The sequence below is a fragment of the Rana temporaria genome, chromosome 10 (assembly GCF_905171775.1).
Source record: "Rana temporaria chromosome 10, aRanTem1.1, whole genome shotgun sequence".
Lineage (NCBI taxonomy): Eukaryota > Metazoa > Chordata > Amphibia > Anura > Ranidae > Rana > Rana temporaria.
This window is the reverse complement of record NC_053498.1, coordinates 12,159,021-12,177,270: the sequence shown is the minus strand read 5'-3', so window position 1 is coordinate 12,177,270 and position 18,250 is coordinate 12,159,021. Positions and strand designations below refer to the sequence as shown.

The 18,250-nt window shown below is 42.0% G+C and overlaps 2 protein-coding genes across 2 annotated transcripts in view; both read left to right on the top strand.

Moving 5' to 3' along the window:
- LOC120916328 (phospholipase A2 inhibitor subunit gamma B-like) overlaps positions 1–2,125 on the top strand; it is a 6,920-nt gene extending 4,795 nt beyond the window's left edge. The window contains exon 5 of the mRNA XM_040327234.1: positions 1,406–2,125. Within this exon, the coding sequence (XP_040183168.1) occupies positions 1,406–1,599 (194 nt within the window). The 3' untranslated portion in view covers positions 1,600–2,125. The remainder of the gene's footprint in view (positions 1–1,405) is intronic.
- A 4,772-nt stretch (positions 2,126–6,897) lies between these two features.
- On the top strand, positions 6,898–18,090 carry LOC120916327 (phospholipase A2 inhibitor 25 kDa subunit-like). The gene is made up of 5 exons (XM_040327233.1): positions 6,898–7,240; positions 10,498–10,617; positions 11,444–11,590; positions 14,252–14,395; positions 17,690–18,090. The coding sequence occupies exons 1-5, from the start codon at positions 7,195–7,197 to the stop codon at positions 17,881–17,883; spliced, it is 651 nt and encodes a 216-aa protein (XP_040183167.1). The 5' UTR covers positions 6,898–7,194; the 3' UTR covers positions 17,884–18,090.
- Positions 18,091–18,250: the final 160 nt, after the last annotated feature.

The window sequence follows — 18,250 nt, the reverse complement described above, 5'->3', positions numbered from 1 at the left end:
TCTTACAGTCAGCAGGTGTCTCTTAGTTTCACTGGGTGTCTGCTAAAATCAGCAAGTGTCTCCTAGATTAAGCAGGTGTCTCCTAGATTCAGTGGGTGTCTTCTACAGTCAGCGGGTGTCTCCTACAGTCAGCGGGTAACTCTACATTTATCAGGTGTCTCCCACAGTCAACCACTATCTCTTAGAGTTAGCAGGTGTCTCCTAGAGTCAGCAAGTGTCTCCTACAGTCAGCAGGTGTCTCTACATGCATCATGTGTCTCCCACAGTCAACCAGTATCTCTTACTATGGGTGACTCCTTGAGTCAGCAGGTGTATCTTACAGTCAGCAGGTGTCTCCTAGTTTCACTGGGTGTCTCCAACAATCAGTGGGTGTCTCTACATTCATCAAGTGTCTTCCACAGTTAACCAGTATGTGCTACAGTGGGTGTCTCCTAGAGTCAGTTGGTGTCTCCTAGATTAAACAGGTGCCTCCTAGATTCAGTGGGTGTCTTCTACAGTCAGCGGGTGTCTCCTACAGTCAGCGCGTGACTCTACATTCATCAGATGTCTCCCACAGTCAACCAATATCTTCTAGAGTTAGCAGGTGTCTCCTAGAGTAAGCAGGTGTCTCCTTCAATCAGCAAATGTCTCCTAGGGTCAGCAGGTGTCTCCTACTTTTATCAGGTGTCGCTTACAGTCAACCGGTGTCTCTTACTGTGGGTGACTCCTAGAGTCAGCAGGTGTATCTTATTTTTACTGGGTGTCTCCAACAGTCAGCGGGTGTTTCTACATTCATCAAGTGTCTTCCACAGTCAACCAGTATCTCCTACAGTGGGTGTCTCCTAGAGTCAGCTGGTGTCTCCTAAATTAAGCAGGTGCCTCCTAGATTCAGTGGGTGTCTTCTACAGTCAGGGGGTGTCTCCTACAGTCAGCGGGTGACTCTACATTCACCAGGTGTCTTTCACAGTCAACCAGTATCTCCTAGAATTAGCAGATGTCTCCTAGAGTCAGCGGGTGTCTCCTACAGTCAGCAGGTGTCTCCTTTAATCAGCAAGTGTCTCATAGGGTCTGCAGGTGTCTCCTACTTTTATCAGGTTTCACTTACAGTCAAACGGTGTCTCTTACAGTCAGCAAGAGTCTCATACAGCCAGTAGGGGTTTCCTGCAGTCAGTGAGTGTCTCGTACAATCAGTGCTTCCTGCACCTAGGCTGTGACTGCTTCCTGCTGCTGATGGTTGTTTCCAGTAGCTAAAGGGTCTCAGCTACTGTCAAATGCCAACCCCTACTATGCAGTTATCTTCATATCCAGTCTGTAAGAAGACAGGACCACAGTCATCCTATGTCTATGGATCATTTCTGTAACTTTCCAAAACAGTCTTTTTAACATACCTGTATAACTAAAGAAGTTATGATTTGTTTATTTGCAGGGACACAACCAGTAACAGTGGCTATGAGAGGTTGTGCCACGGAAGACATCTGTAGCTTTGGCAGCCAGTCCTTCAACTCCAGCAGTTTCACATCCACATACAATTATATCTGCACGAGTCGGAGTATTCGCACGTACAGTCTTGTCTCTGCCCCAACCCTGGTTTTGTTTCTTTTGGTGAAATTTGTATTATGAAACATCTAAAGCCGATCTGTGGTCAGCGGTGTAATATATTTATTTAATGTGAATTCCAAGGCTTTGCCAAACCTTTGTTAGTTCCTACTATGTGAATCTGCTGGCGGGATCAAGATGTAGAAGACTATAGCATGAGGAGGATTTATAAAAACAAAAATTGTGGTTGATTTTGCCCCAACTTTCACTTTTTATAAATGGAATCCCTTTGCACCGGCTGTGATTGGTGGGTGGAGTCGGGAACTTGGATGCAGAAATCTCTCACTTGAGTCCCCAGTATCAGTCAAATAAATAAATATGGGGTAATGTAATGTCCCAGCATCCAGTCACAACTGAATCAGTTTTGGGTGGGCCAGAATGGAAGAATGAAGAATGAAGCCAAATGAAAGGTCATCTTTGTTTTCCATCAGTGTTTTCTCTGTTATATATAAAATCTATTGTGTTTATGACGTATGCTAAAACCTGGGAATATTTTGTAAGAAAATATGTAAAAAATACAATGATAAAAAAGTAAAAAATTATTGGCAAATGTTGTTGTGTTTGATTTCTAAAAATGAAAATATTACCGCTCAAATGTCACCCAAACCCATATCATTCAGATCAGCATGTGGATAGACTGGTGCAAGCCTGGTCAGTTGTTAATTATTATTACTAGTCAACCAACATTAGAATTCTATGGGCGGAGCATTTGACCAGAAATGTCCTCTCGTGGTGATCGTATGTTTTTAGCTGCTTCGTCGAATCTTCATGTCTCTATAATGTCAAATCTTTTCTCTCTATGTCGAATAATCTTTGACTAATAGAGTTAGGTTAGACACATTTAACCGCAGGTTCCATAGACACAGATCGCTATTGTTATCGTTATGTCGAATCTTCTCTCTATATCAAACTGTTGTCACAACGAAACAACATTTTTTATGTCGGATCTTTCGGATTTGCATATTCGTTATCGTTTGTTAAAACGAACGTGAAAATTCGGACGAAAATGCATTCGGACGAAAACAAATGCACATGTCTACTTTAAATGGGAAAGTGATAGAAACTGTAGGATGCGTGTTATCTTGATAGATGTTGTTATAATTACTTTCTATTCTAGTTCTATTCTATTCTAGTTGATTAAAAAAAATAATAGACTTCTGTCTTTATAGACATTAACACTAGTAAACATCACAAAAAATGAACTAGAAGAATTTTGTTTTTGGCTCCTTCTGTAATCAAGGGAGCAGAGATGGTTTGTTTTGGTCTGTTCAGGGTTTCACAAGCTGGGAGGTTGACTGATTTCCGCTGCCTCTAGAAGAAGTTTCTAGAGTTTAGGGATGGAGAATTAAAAAAAAACAGAATTAATCTTGATCAGAGCCTATAGCCAATCCCTGAGCTGTGTGCCGAGATTGTGGATGGGGAAGCTGCTAAAAAGTGTGAATCCCTGGAGAGATTGTTTTCCCCAGCAAGGAGTTCCCAGCCTTAGAGGGGACTGAGGCCTTTTGGAGGCAAGCCTTGGATTGTGGTACTCTCTTTGAGGTCATAGAACTGGAGACCTGAATGGGACCTTGAATTGGCTGCAGAACTTCACCCAAAGGAATCTGGTCTTGAGAAGGATTTTTTCTCCCTCAATGGGAGGTGTCCAGAAGAAGCTGAAAGGGGGCAGCTGTCTTGGTGACTTGTGAGCAGGGCTCAAGTCCTGCGAGAACGCGTCAGGACGGAGTTCCTGCACTTTTTTACAGCAGGAACGCAGTTCCTTTTGCAGGACTAGAGCAGCCGAGAGCAGCCGAGCCGCCCGAGCCAATCCTTTACTAAGTGGCGATGCCCAGCTCGAGTCACTGTCAGGGACAGGCGAACCTTAGTAATCCTTTATGTTACTGGCCGCTTCCTGTATATGGATTCATTGGGTAGTGTGCGGGTATTCTGTCACTTCCTCGATGCCGCAATGTCTCCTGGGAGCTTTTGTCATTGTTTCCAGGAGACATTGCGGAGGTCTGCAGAAAGTTATCACAGGATTTAGAAAGAACTTTCTTAACACTTCCTGATGAAGTGTTATACAGGAAGCGGCCAGTAACATAAAAGATTACTAAGGTACAGTGGATTGAAAAAAAAAAACATGCGGTTTAGTAATTATGCATATGAGCGTATCATTTATTTTTTTTGGTGGGGGAGTGGATCTTGGGTGGGAGTTCCCACACTTTTTTCCCCAGGACTTGACCCCTGCTTGTGAGTAATGACTTTGTACTGATTCCTGGTGACTGTGTGCTTTTGGGATATACAGAAAATGCTGGGCATTTCCCCCGACGGAGATTGCTCTCGTAGGGTATCAGATACCTTCCACATACATTCCCCTGTCCTCAGTGGTGTCCGCGGTGTCCTAGACTGTGAGCCTTGTGAAGAGTGCGTTCCTGAACTGTGAAATGTTCCTGAAGTTGGACTGGTTAACTAAAGCTTTGCAATTGTGCAAGGTAACCAAGAACAAAAAGACTTTTCCCCAGATGTAAGGGTTTAGACTGCTCTTTCATTGATGTTGCTTTAAAGTATCCCATGCCCTAGACGCTCTCTTGTCTCCAAGCAATAATTTACAATAAGACAACCCCTAGACTGTTTATTGGAGCCGGAGTGTTGCTTGGGTGGCATCTGCACCAGTTAAACCAGCGGCCCCAACAGGGGTAGCACTACACTTAAAAAATATAATTAAACCCTCATGCATAAAATGAGGGTATTCACAAATGCCCAAGTTGCTTTTTATTTCTAAAAATACTGTACACTATTGAATTTATTTTTAAAGGACTGCATGTGCTCTCTGCTTAATCCTGGTCTCAGAACTTCAGTTTTTTGCATGTGCTTCTTTTCTTTATAATACAGTAACTTGAAAACCTTTATCAATGAATTCTTTATTTGTGTTACATTTTACAACTTGCCTTGCCAGGCACCGAGCGATTGCTTTGTATCGGTCTTGTATTTTGGAAACCATTTAGATACTGTAAGTGGCTACATTTTACTAATACATTTTCAGACAATTTTAGTAAATCATATTAAAGGATATAGGCAAACAAACATTTATTTCTATTGTATATTTCTAACCTGACCTAAAAAAAAAATAGATCCTAGCAGGAGTTATAGACATAAAAGCAGTTCTGGCTGTAATGCTCACTGCAATATGTCATTGTACCACTAGGTATTTGAAAAATATTAGAAAAAGTAAAGATAGATAGATAAATAGAATAAAGATACATAGATTAAAGATAGATAGATACATAGATAAATAGAATAAAGATACATAGATAAATAAAATAAAGATACATAGATAAATTGAATAAAGATACATAGATAAATAGAATAAAGATAGATAGATAGATAGATAGATAGATAGATAGATAGATAGATAGATAGATAGATAGATAGATAGATAGATAGATAGAATATAGATAGATAAATAGAATAAAGATAGACAGATAAATATAATAAGGATAGATAAAAAGAATGAAGATAGATAGATAAATAAATAGGATAAGATAGATAAATAGAATAAGATAGATAAATAGAATAGAATAAGATAGATAAGATAGATAAATAGGATAAGATGGATAAGATAGATAAATAGGATAAGATAGATAAGATAGATAATATAGTTAAATAGGATAAGATAGATTAGATAGATAGATAGATAGATAGATAGATAGATAGATAGATAGATAGATAGATAGATAGATAGATAGACAGATAGATAGATAGAAGATAGGGAAGTAAGGAAGGAAAGATAGAAAGAAAGAAGGAAGCTATTAAATAATAGACGTTGTTCAATCTCTATCTTAGACACTTGAAAATATAGGACAAGGAATAAAAGCACCACTCAACAAATATAATCCAGACTGATATTTGATTTAAAATCACCAAGAAAGAACAAGAAAGAGGAAGAAAGGAAGGGCAGCAGGGAGGGAGGGTAGGAAGGGAAGGAAAGAATGAAGGAAGAGAAGAAATGAAGGAGGGAAGGATGGAACAATTAGAGGGAAGGAGGGAAGGAAGGAAAGAAGGAAAGATTGTAGGGAGGAAGGGAAGGAAGGCAGGAAGGAATGAAAAGAATGAAAAGAAGGGTGGGAGGGATAGAAGGAAGGGCATGTAGGAAGAAAAGGCAAGAGGGAAGGTGGAAGGTCTAATGGAAGGAGGAAGGAGTAGGCAGAAGTAAATAAGAGGGGGAAGTAAGGAAGCATAACAGGGAGTGAGGATAGGAAGGAAGGAAGGGAGGAATGGGAGTAGGTAAGGAAGGACTTGAGTCAAGGAAGGAAGGGCAGGAATAAAATTAAGAAGAAAGGAAGGAAGGAAGGAAGGAAGGAAGGAAGGAAGGAAGGAAGGAAGGAAGGAAGGAAGGAAGGAAGGAAGGAAGGGAAGAACTAAAGAAGGGAAGGAAATAAGGAAGGAAGGGAAGCAATTAAGGAGAGAAGTAGGGAAGGATGGAACAATTGGAGGGAGGGGAGGAAGGAAAGAAGGAATGGTTTTAGGGAGGAAAGGAAGGAAAGAAAATAAGGGTGGGAGGTATAGGAGGAAGCGAATGAAGGAAGAAAGAGCATGAGGGACGGAGGAAAGAGTAGAAGGAAGGGTGGATGGAAGGAAGGAAGGACAGCAGGGAGTGGGGATAGGCAGGAAGAAAGGGAGGAAGGGGAGTAGGTAAGGAAGGGCTGGTGTCAAGGAAGGAAGGGCAGGAATAAAATTAAGAAGAAAGGAAGGAAGGAAGGAAGGAAGGAAGGAAGGAAGGAAGGAAGGAAGGAAGGAAGGAAGGAAGGAAGGGAAGAACGAAAGAAGGGAAGGAAAGAAGGGAAGGAGAGAAGGAATAAATGATTGGAGAGAGGGAGGAAGGAACGAAGGAAGAGAAGGATTGAGTGATTGGAGGGAAGGGAGGAAGGGTGGGAGGAGGGATGGTAGAAAGGGCAAGAGGGAAGGAGGGAAGGGAGGAAGGGCAGAAGTAAATAGTAGGGGGAAGGAAAGGCAGCAGGAAAGGAAGGAAGGATGGCAGAGAGTGAGGATAGGAAGGAAGGGGAGGGAGGGATGATGGAAAGGAAGGATGGGTGGATGGGAAGAAGGAAAGACAGAAGGAAGGAAGATTGAAAACAGGCTAGAAAAAATAATTTAAGAAGGGGAAGAAAAAAATGAAAGGAAGGCCCTAAGAACAAAAGCAAGAACAGGTCTAGGCTTCTTACTGAACTTGGTTTTGAGCCCAATGATCTTGTTACATAAAATGACAACTTGGGTGTGTAAAGTCATTTGCCTCGGGTAAAGAAAAGGAAAGTATTCTTAGAATGCAGACACTTATACGGTGTTCAGACAAACCTGTAAAAAGCTGCCGAGCGGCATAGCTGAATAGCGACGAGTCTCTCCCATAACCTGCATTGTCACACACCTATTACACCCGTCAGTACGTCAGACTGCTGGCAATGACAAGATGTCCCCACACTGGATGGAACAGCTGCACCCACCACTGAAATGTGCTTTCTGCTTGGAATCAACTTTTACGCAATTGTCTCTAAATCTCTGCTCTCCTCCACACCTTATACTGACAGGAGTAAGCATTAGATAGCTTGTTACTATCTTGGTTGAATCTGTGAAATCCTCCCGACCAGAATGCTTTTAGTAGCTTTATTTGCGCTGACTTCTCTTGTAACAACTGGTAAGTGACCTTCTTATTTTATATTTAATTTTTTTTTTTTACATGCGGCGTTGGTTCACTGGTACTGAAAGAGAAACAGTTACCAATGGGCATCTGTAATAATCTAAATTCTTACTCTTAAAATGTGATAATTCAGCCTATTCTCTGGGAATAGATTGCATTATTTACTTGTATTTACTCCCTGCCGGAGCTTTGGCAAGCCTGATCTAAGGTCATATAACACAGTGATCATCAGGGGCGGACTGACCATTTAGTCACTCGGGCACTGCCTGGGGGCCCCATCAGGGTTACCAGACTCAGTAAAACCAGGGACAGTATTTAAAAATCTTTTTTTTTTTTACATCTGTCCCTGAAATGTCCCTTACCAACATCCTTCTGGTCTAAAAATCCCAAGATTATAGCTGCCCCGCCTCTTCAGTACCATTTCAGTGTGTGTATATTGTGTGTCTGTGTGTGAATACTGTGCATGTATACTGTCTGTGTGTGTGTATTCTGTGTGGCCCCATAATCTACTATTGCCTGTGGGCCCCATAATCTCCTATTGCTCAGGGGCCCCATAATCTCCTATTGCCTGGGGGCCCCATCATTTCCTATTGCCCGGGGGCCCCATAATCTCCTATTGCCCGGGGTACCATAATCTTCTATTGCCCGGGGGCCCCATAATCTCCTATTGCCTGGGGGCCCCATAATTTCCTATTGCCCGGGGGCCCCATAATCTCCTATTGCCTGGGGGCCCCATAATCTCCTATTGCCCGGGGGGCCCATAATCTCCTATTGCTCGAGGGCCCCATAATCTCCTATTGCCCGAGGGGCCCCATAATCTCCTATTGCCCGGGGGCCCCATAATCTCCTATTGCCCGGGGACCCCATGAGTTGTCAGTCCGCCCTGGTGATCATCAACCTTGTCCTCGGGGCCCACTAACAGGCCAGATTTTATGGATTACCTTGGGGAGATGCAGACTGGAATACTGCAATCACTGAGCAGCAAATGATATCACCTGTCATGTATTTCAGTTATCTTGCAAACCTGGCCTGATAGTGGGCCCCGAGGACAGGGTTGATGACCACTGATATAACAGGTGTTGTAAGAATTTTCTAAAAAGGAAATTAAAGGGTTTGAGATTTGGCTGTTTGGTTTATCCAGCAACAAAGACAAGGTGTCAGGTAAAATCTCTGACTTCAGGCAGGTGCTCCCCCCCTCCTCAACCCCAGATGTGGGCGCAGTGCTGAGATCTTCAGCTTACATGGTCATTATGTTTTTTCAGCCCTGTGAAGAAGGAATTGTAATATTCCGAAACATGTCGGGACTTCTGAACCCATGTATTATGGTTGGACTTTCATTTCTGAGACCTACATAGTGCTCTAGAATTTAGCTGTACATCTCTGTAACACGACCTTTGTGTCTTTGATCTTATAAATTATCCATTGTATGTAATTGTACGCTTTTTTTGTAATAAACTTGTACTACTTTTTTTATATTTTCTACTCTATTTCATGGTATCTAACTTTGTCCCACACAATCCCTGGGGCACCCCCTTCTTTTTTTGAAGACTGAACACCTCTGGGTTGGTGGGATTTTTAAAAAAATAATTATTGGATTTATTACAACACATATTTATATATAACATTTTACAAAAAAGGTCAATACAAAGTTAAAACTTGTAGAGAAATACTGTATGTCACCGCATACCCCAGGACTAGGCTAAGAGCGTGCAGGACAGTTTCCCCTTCTTTTCTTAGAAAACAATCAAAGACGCAGGTAGTATTCCTGGAATGTACATAAATTATTAACAAAAAAAATTATAAAAAAATTATTAATAAAAATTATTAAAAATCCAGAGGGATTTCATATGCCACACGATGAACATATAATTACCAACTTTCATTGTATATAACGGGAAAGCAAATATAATACAGGCACTAATCTTTAAAACATAGATACCTTTTCCATTCTTCCTCCAGACTGTATTCAGAATTCCACTCAACCATCTAACCCCCCCCCCCCCCAACAAAAAAACACCAAAAATATGTAAACTTTGAAAATTCAAAACTTGAAAACCAAACAATATGTGAGCTATTCATTGTTGACTAAGGGGTAGGCCTATAGCTGACACCCCGATTCCATTTTGAGGGGTTGTATGTGCTTGGGTGTAAGTTTATCCCCCCCCCCCCATTTTTTGTTATTTAACTTTTTTTATCACGTGATGATTTTTAGGTAACAGGTTCTCCTTATTGAGACATGCAGGGTCTAAAAGACCCTTCACATCTCCTTTGGGCTCCTCTGAATGTTTTGCAATGCAGGTCGTATTGCAAAACATTATTCTAGCTAAGCTAGCCGGGGATACAGAGAAGGGGAGGAGAGTGGACATGTGTCAACCCACCATGTTGCTCCTGGGCCCTTAGGTAGGGAAGCGGAACCCAGAAAACATGACGGGGAATGGAGGGGAGGTGGCAATCATCGGTACCGGGGGTGTGTGTGTGCAATTGGACAGCAGCCACCGGATTCTGTGTGAAACCCCTCACTTTTAACGTACAGACCTGCCAGCAAAAGGGTTAAAGGCCAGTTTTGGGTAAGCTTTTTATTTTACCGTTATTTTTGCCATCAGAAGCTCTAACTCAGGGGTGCCCAACCTTTTGAAGGCCGAGGGCCACAATGAGCGTTGTGGGCAGTTGTCAGGTCTGTGTCCAGTCTGCATATGCAAAACCGACACAGCCCAATCTACTCTATGGGCCCTCTGATCCGATCGGATTAGAAGGGGAGGGATCCACTTCTGTTTTTTTTTTTAACGGATTGGATTGGAGGTAGGCGGCTGTAAATGGACAAAAGTCTGCCGCTCCATAGAGGTGAATGGAGGGTCCGATTGGGTTGGACCAATCGTGTGAAAGGGGCCTAAGACTGCTTTTACACTGATGGTCTGCGGTCTACCCACACTGTGGGTGCAGCACAGTGTACCTGAGTTTTGCCCGGCGGTTAGCTGCACTTTGCCATAGACGTCTATTATATCCTGCAGCAGTGGTGCACTTTCTGAAAAGTCGCTTGCTTCCTCTACCGCTGGCTTCATTCACAACATTGGGCTCTGGGATGGCAGCCAACCAGCCATCCCAGAGCAGGAGGTCATGGGCCACATCAGAGGGCCCCCGCGGGCCACATGTGGCCCCCGGGCCACTGGTTGGGCACCCCTGCTCTAACTCCTAGCCTCTGACAAACCAACAGAAGGGTAAAATGGACTTCCAATTGTGATTTTATTTAATTACAGGCAGAGCTTTATCTTGCACAAAATGTTCAAGCTCATCAAACTCAGACTGTACGGGAGGCACTGTGAACTGTCCAGCCGAGAATGAATGCTCCACTACACACATTGAAACCATCACCCAAAGTAAGTCAAAAAAGCATTTAAAAAAAAAGAAGAAAAAAAAATTAACTTGTTTTTCTTTGTTAATTGTAATAATTGCAAGTTTGCTTTTGTGTACATACAAAAAAGAAAAATGCATACTGTAGATGTGGCAATACACTTCATATACTTATATAAGCCTAAATGGCAAGATGGCAAGTTGGTATATCATGTCATTCGATATTTTTACCGGAAACTACATTTGTCGATCAATTCTGCTTTTACACTTTTTTTTACATTATTTTGTACTTTTATAAACATTTTATTGATATGTTTGTTTGTAAACAACAACAAAAAATAAATACATATTAAAGGAAAGGAGTCCCCGATCTGTTTTACAATCATACATGCAGTAGTAATTTTCTATCATGGGATATTCTCTTAAAATAAAATAAAAAATACGTTTTTAATACTATAATTTATCCTGATCTTTTACTGACTTGTCCCTATTTAACCCATCAGAACATTATTTGTGTACATTCTTTATTTTCAAAATTGAATAATGGTTCCTTGAGGTTGTTTGTAACCCTTGTTGGGCTTTCTAAAAAGAAAAGTCTGGGACTGCCTCAACACATATATGGCCTCAAAGAAAAGGAAGTCACCCTGGTTTTTTTGTTGTCAGAACAATACTAATACACAAAAAATGTCCTTATTATTACTGTAGAGCAAGGTGACTTTGTCTTATATTAGAAGGTTGGGATTGACTAACATTGATTCTCACACCCAGATTATCATAAACATGGGATAGAATGTAGATTAATATTACGTTATTATGACAACTACAGACTGTGTTTTCTACTTTTTCACACAGATGGAACTTCTACAAATATATTCAGATCATGTTCTCCAGTTAAACAATGTAACATGACTGGAAGCAGCACTTTCCCAGGAGGGTCCCTAAGGATGGCAATTTCATGCTGCTCAATAAACAATAGATGTTCCCCCTCTATACCTAAATGTAAGTGTTCCAAACGTTTTCTACCCATCCCACCCTTCTCTTCCTTTTCTTTCCCCCTTCTCCTCTTCTTCCCTTTACTTTTTTTCTCTCTCTCCTTTCCACTACTTCTACTTTTGCCTCACTCTCTTCTCTCACCCCCAGCCCACATGTCCTCTCTTGTCTTCTCTTGTCTTCTCTTCTTTTCTCCTCTCCTCCCCTCTCTGCATCCCACCCTTTCCTCTCCCATCCTATAATCTCTCTTTCCCATGCTTTTTTCCCCAACCTCCCCTCTCCCAACCTTACACCTTTCTCTTCCATACTACAGTCTCTCTTTTCCACCCTTTCCTCTCCAATAGTCCCCTGTCCTCTTTCAATTCTTTCCTCCTCCATCCTATAATCTCTCCTTTTAGTCCTTTTTTCTCAGATCCTCCCCTCTTCCTTTTTTACCCTTTCTTTTGCCATTGTTCAGTCTCTCTTTTCCACTTATTCCTCTACAATACTCCTCTCTCCTCTTTCTACCCTTTCCTCTCCAATACTATGATCTCTCCTTGCCACCTTTTTTTCTCCCATCCTCCCCTCTCCCATCCTTACCCTTTTCTTTGCCATTGTCCGGTCTCTCTTTTCCACTTATTCCTCTACAATCCTCCCCTCTCCTCTTTCTACCCTTTCCTCTCCAATACTATAATCTCTCCTTGCCACCTTTTTTCTCCAATCCTTCCCTCTCCCATCCTTACCCTTTTCTTTGCCATTGTCCGGTCTCTCTTTTCCACTTATTCCTCTACAATCCTATCCTCTCCTCTTTCCACCCTTTCCTCTCCAATACCATAATCTCTCCTTGCCCCTTTTTTTCTCTCATCCTCCACTCTCCCATTCTTAGGCCGCGTACACAGGATCGGTCAAAACCGATGAAAACGGACTGAAGGACCTTTTCATCGGTCCAAACCGATCGTGTGTGGGCCCCATCGGTCAGTTATCCTTCGGTCTAAAAATTTAGAACTTGCTTTAAAATTGAACCGATGGACTGATAACCGATAGGTCAAAACCGATGGTTAGTATGCAAAAGCGTTGGTTCAAAACCCGTGCATGCTCAGAATCAAGTTGACGCATGCTTGGAAGCATTGAACTTCGTTTTTTTCTGCACGTCGTTGTGTTTTACGTCTGACACGATAGGTTTTTAACTGATGGTGTGTAGGCACATCAGACCATCAGTCAGCTTCATCGGTTCACCAATGACAATGGTCCTTCGGACCGTTCTCATCGGATGGACTGATCGTGTGTACGCGGCCTTACCCTTTCCTTTTCCATCGTCCAGTCTCTCTTTTCAGCCTTATCCTCTTTAATCCTCTCCTCTTCCCACCGTTTCATCTCCCATCCTATAATCTCTCCTTCCCACCCTTTCTTCTCTCATCCTCCCCTCTCCAATTTTTACCCTTTTCTCTTCCATCCTCTGGTCTCTCTTTTTTACTCTTTCCTCTCCAATAGTACCCTGTCCTCTTCCCACTCTTTCCTCAGCCATCCCATAATCTCTCCTTTGAACCCCTTTTTCTTCCTTCCTTCCCTCTCCCATTCTTACCCTTTCCTCTTCCGTCCTCTGGTCTCTCTTTAGTCTCTCTTTATCACCCTTTCCTCTTGATCTCTTTCCTATCCTCTTCCCACTTTTTCCTCTGAAATCCTATAATGTCTCCCTCCCACCCTATTTTTGTCCTTTGTTCCCTCTCCTGTTCGTACCCTTTCCTCTCCAATCCTCCCCTCTTTTCTTCTCACCCTTTCCTCTCCCATTTTATAATCTCTAATTTCCACCCTTTCTTCTCCCACCCGCCCCTCTCCCATTCTTACCCTTTCCTTTTTCATCCTACGGTCTCTCTTTTTCTTCCTTTTCTCTCCAATCCTCCCCTCTCCTCTTCCCACCCTTTCCTCTCTCATCCTATAATCTTTCATTTCCACCCTTTTCTTCTTCCTTCCTTCCCTCTCCAATTCTTACCCTTTCCTCCTCCACCCTCTGGTCTCTCGCTGCCACCCTTTACTCTCCTATGGTACCCTCTCCTCTTCCCACTCTTTCCTCAGCCATCCTATAATCTCTCCTTTGAATCCTTTCTTCTCCCATCCTACCCTCTCACATTCTTACCTTGTCCTCTTCCATTCTCTGGTCTCCCTTTTTTACCCTTTCCTCTTGAATTCTCCCCTCGCCTCTAACCACTTTTTCCTCTAAAATCCTATAATCTCCCACCCTATTTTCTTCTTTTGTTCCTTCTCCAGTTTTTTACCCTTTTCTCTTCCATCCTCCGTTCTCTCTTTTCCACCCTTTCCTCTCTAATCCTCCCCTCTTCTCTTCTCAACCTTTCCTCTTCCATCCTCCCCTTTTCCCTACCCTATACTTATTTGTAAACCATTTCCCCTCCTTCCCCCTTTTCCTTTCTCGCCATTTCCGTTCCCTTATCTCTCCCCCCTCCTTCCTCTTTATTACTTAGCCACTGTCCTCCCTTCCTCTATTTCCTCACTTCTTTTCACCATTCCTTTTTACTCCCCTCCTCTCCTCCCACCTCTTCTCCTCCCCTCCTCTCCTTTTCCATCATCTTCTTTCATTTCCTGTTTTCTATTTTCCTTACCTCATGATGTCATATCTAGCAATATATTTTCAATTGTATATTAATATAGTCCCCTTGTTCTCTTTCTTTTACACAGTACCAGAATACAATACCACAACACAAAATGGGAAATCCTGTTCACAGTGTCTGTCAATTAACAGTGAGCAGTGTACACCGGACAACAGCATGCTGTGCACAGGCAATGAAACGAACTGTATGCGCCTTGCTAGAACTGATACAGGTAAACCAATAATGTGTATAATTCAGTTTACAATGATATTTATTTACAGGTGTGGTACGCTCCCAGCACAAAGGGAGAAACACAGTGGTGGCCAGTTCATAAGGGGCGCATGGGCACCACCCCCTAATCCATGTGCCCGGCCCCTAATCTACATGCAGGGCACCGGACACATAGATTTCAATGTGTTTTTTTTAAAGCACATGATTAGAGCCTCAGGCTCTAATTGGCTTTAAAAAAGGGTGGGTGCTCGGGGTGCAGAGATTGGCCAGGGAGGCTTAGGACTCCAAATGTCAGAGGACACACTTCCTGTTCAGCCCGGAGGAGAAGCAATGCCCCAGCTCTTCATTCTCTCTGCCTCCTATGTTAAGGTTAATCTCCCGCGGGGGGGGGGGGTGGTTGGGGTGGGCATCAAATCTGTCTAACGCCTGGGGGGGTCATTGATGTGCTTGCGGTGATCTTCACCTTCCCTTTTCCTCCTCCCGGGGGGGTAAGGGCCGCTAGCTTGCACTCCCCTGAATTATTTAGCGGCAACTGCCACTTGAGAAACATATATTTTCCCCCGGAAAAAAGCCCAGTGCAGTGAGGTCATATATGGGTTACGTCAGCGTGAAGAGGTTGTTATCACACTGTCTAATGACTACTAAACCCACAAAAAAGAAACTGGGCTGGGTTATCTAATCCATCACATTATTGATTTCCATAATTCAAAGAAGTATTTTTTTTTTTTTACATACTGTCACCAGTCAGTGTCCCTGATCACCGCCACACCAGTTATAGGAAACCGCTGACTGTATGTAAAAAAACGCTGACTGTATGTAAAAAAATAAAATATTTTTATTTTTTTATATCTTTATTTCCAAAAAATTGTGAAATTACCACTTCAAAAAACTTGCCATGCCTCTTACTAAATACCTTGGATTGTCTACTTTCTAAAAAGGGGTTATTTGGGGGATATTTTTACTGTCCTGGCGTTTTTAGGTCTCAAAAAATTAGATAGAGTGTTAATACATCAGAATTGATCAATTTTCAGATATATCCCATAGTTTGTGGACTCTATAACTCTCCTACAGACTAAATAATTAACACGTTGGGTTATTTTCACCAAGGAAATATAGCAGAATACATTTTGAATTACATTTATGAAGAAAGATTATTTATTTGCAAAATGTTATAACAGAAACAAAGAAAAATGCATTTTTTTTTATTTTTGTTAAGCAAAAAATAAAAAATAAAAAACCCAGTGGTGATTAAATACAACCATAAGAAAGCTCTATTTGTGTGGAAAAAAAATTTATAAAAATCTGATGGGTACAGTGTTGCATGACCGCGCAATTGTCAATCAAAATTGACAGCATTGAAAGCTGAACATTGACCTGAGCAGGAAGGGGGTAAAAGTGGCCAGTACTGAAACAGATAACTTGGAGGAACCCTTGAAACAACGTTCAGGTCTATTGAAACCCCTACTAATTATGACTATATCTACAGCTCATGGTAAATTAGTATGATGGCCACCGGGAAAAATGGGCCAGATTCACATAGAATTACGTTACTCCACGGCGGCGTAACGTATCCCATTTACGTTACACCGCCGCAGGTTTACAGCGTAAGTGCCTGATTCTCAAAACTCTTACCTGTAAACTTGCGGCGGTGTAACGTAAATCCGATCGGCGCAAGCCCGCCTAATTCAAATGGGGCGGGCACCATTTAAATTAGGCGCGTTCCCGCGCCGAAAGTACTGCGCATGCTCCGTCGGGAAAATTACCCGACGTGCATTGCGCTAAATGACGTCGCACGGACGCCATTTGTTTAGACGTCCAGCGCCATTCACGGACGACTTATGCAAACGACGTGATTTTTAACATTTCGACGCGGGAACGACGGCCATACTTAACATGGCTTAGAACACCTAAGGCTCAGCCCTAATTTTACGCGGCGTAATTCGACGGAAACGACATAAAGTTAGATCGACGGGCAGCGCGGACGTTCGAGAATCGCCGTAACTAGTCATTTGCATATTCTACACCGACCACAATGGCCTTGCCACCTAGCGGCCGGCATAGAATTGCATCCTTAAGATCCAACAGTGTAAGTCAATTACACCTGTCGGATCTTTTGGCTATCTATGCGTAACTGATTCTATGAATCAGCCGCATAGTTAGGACGGGCGGATCACAGAGATACGACGGCGTATCAGGAGATACGCCGTCGTATCTCTTTTGTGAATCTGGCCCAATGTTCCTTACACTTGTGGTCATTGGTAAGAGTCTTCCCTAACTGAGAGGCAGAAATGTGTCATTGCCTGAGAAGCCCCTATCAACCTCTCAAGGCTTCCTGGTTCAGTAAGGCTGGTCATACACAGGTCGAATTTTGAAAATAATTTTCATTTGAAAATCTTATCTAAGAATTTTCGTTCGTATTTCGCACCATTAGTGGGCTGCAGCAACAGCCGATTTTCGTGCAGCCATTGAATTTTAATAATCGGACATGTTGGAAATGTTTTGAAAAACAAACGATTTTCGAATTATTGATGGGAGAATCGTGCGAGAAATGAAATCGAAAAATAAATGTGCATGTGCAGGAAAAGAAAATTCCCGGAAATAAAAGATTCCCAGCCACGTAAATTCTTTTTTTGTAGGAACATGAGGTGAAACTGAAGGCTTGGTTGGTCGAATTTCGAAATCAATGGTGGCACCATCGGATCACAAAACACACAAATTTTCTGATTTTCGAAAGAAAATTATTTTGAAATTTGATCATGTATGGCCTGTCTAAGGCTGCTCTAGAGCAGGGGTCTCCAAACTGCGGCCCGAGGGCCAGATGTGGCTCTTTGCTAGCCTTTATCCAGCCCCCTTGGGGCACTATTACTCCCACTGACACCAACAAGGGGGCACTATTCTTCTACTGAAAACAATGATGGGATATTATTTCTCCTACTGATATGGGCACTACTCCTCCTCCTACTGACCCCCAACCTTGAGGCCATATTTATTCTTGCTAATGCTGGGCCCGGGACATTTTCTGCCCCCTAATTGGCCACAATCCGGCCCTTCCAAAGTCTGAAGGACAATAAACTGGCCCTTTGTTTGAGAAGTTTGGAGACCCCTGCTCTAGAGGGAACATTTATGTATCTGTACTCAAAGGATCATTGTGAATTCTGGCACAGTAATGAAAAAATTGATAATTACATCAAAAATGTTCTTATGCAAACATCGTAATGATAGAATCCATACAAAACAATCGTTTTTAGGAATACTAGTGCCATATTGTAAACAAATTTTTCTTCTCTCCCCCCAGGGTATCAAACATCTGCACTGGCATTTCAGGGTTGTGCCACAGAAAGTATCTGCAAGCTCACCAGCACGCTTTTCACCACCAGTGGAATAACCACGACCTATAATTACGTCTGCAATAGTGCAAGTCTTGGACTCCATCATGGCGCCCTCGTGCCGTTGATTGTTTTTGCTCTTTTACTGAAATTATTGCTTTAGCTACGGAATCACAAGTATCTTTTTAATCTTTGTGATATACTATAAGTTACGGACTTCTGGATTATTGTCATTATGGTGCTAACTTTTTTGAAGTAGCATCACTATTTTTCTTGCAGTATTGAATGTCAAACCAAATGTATTGTTATTTAATAAGAAGAATGTGTAAAAAGTATAATAGTAAAAATAAAATTCCCTTTGGATCTACTATATATATATTTTGCAAGATTGCCAATTCCCTCTTGCTTTTTTTTGGTAAGCAAAATATCTACACAAAAGAGACCAATACCAGGCTGTATAAAAATCAATGATTTTTTGAAAAAATTATTAAAAAAAAAATTGGATTTTTTACATTTAAATACGTTTTTTT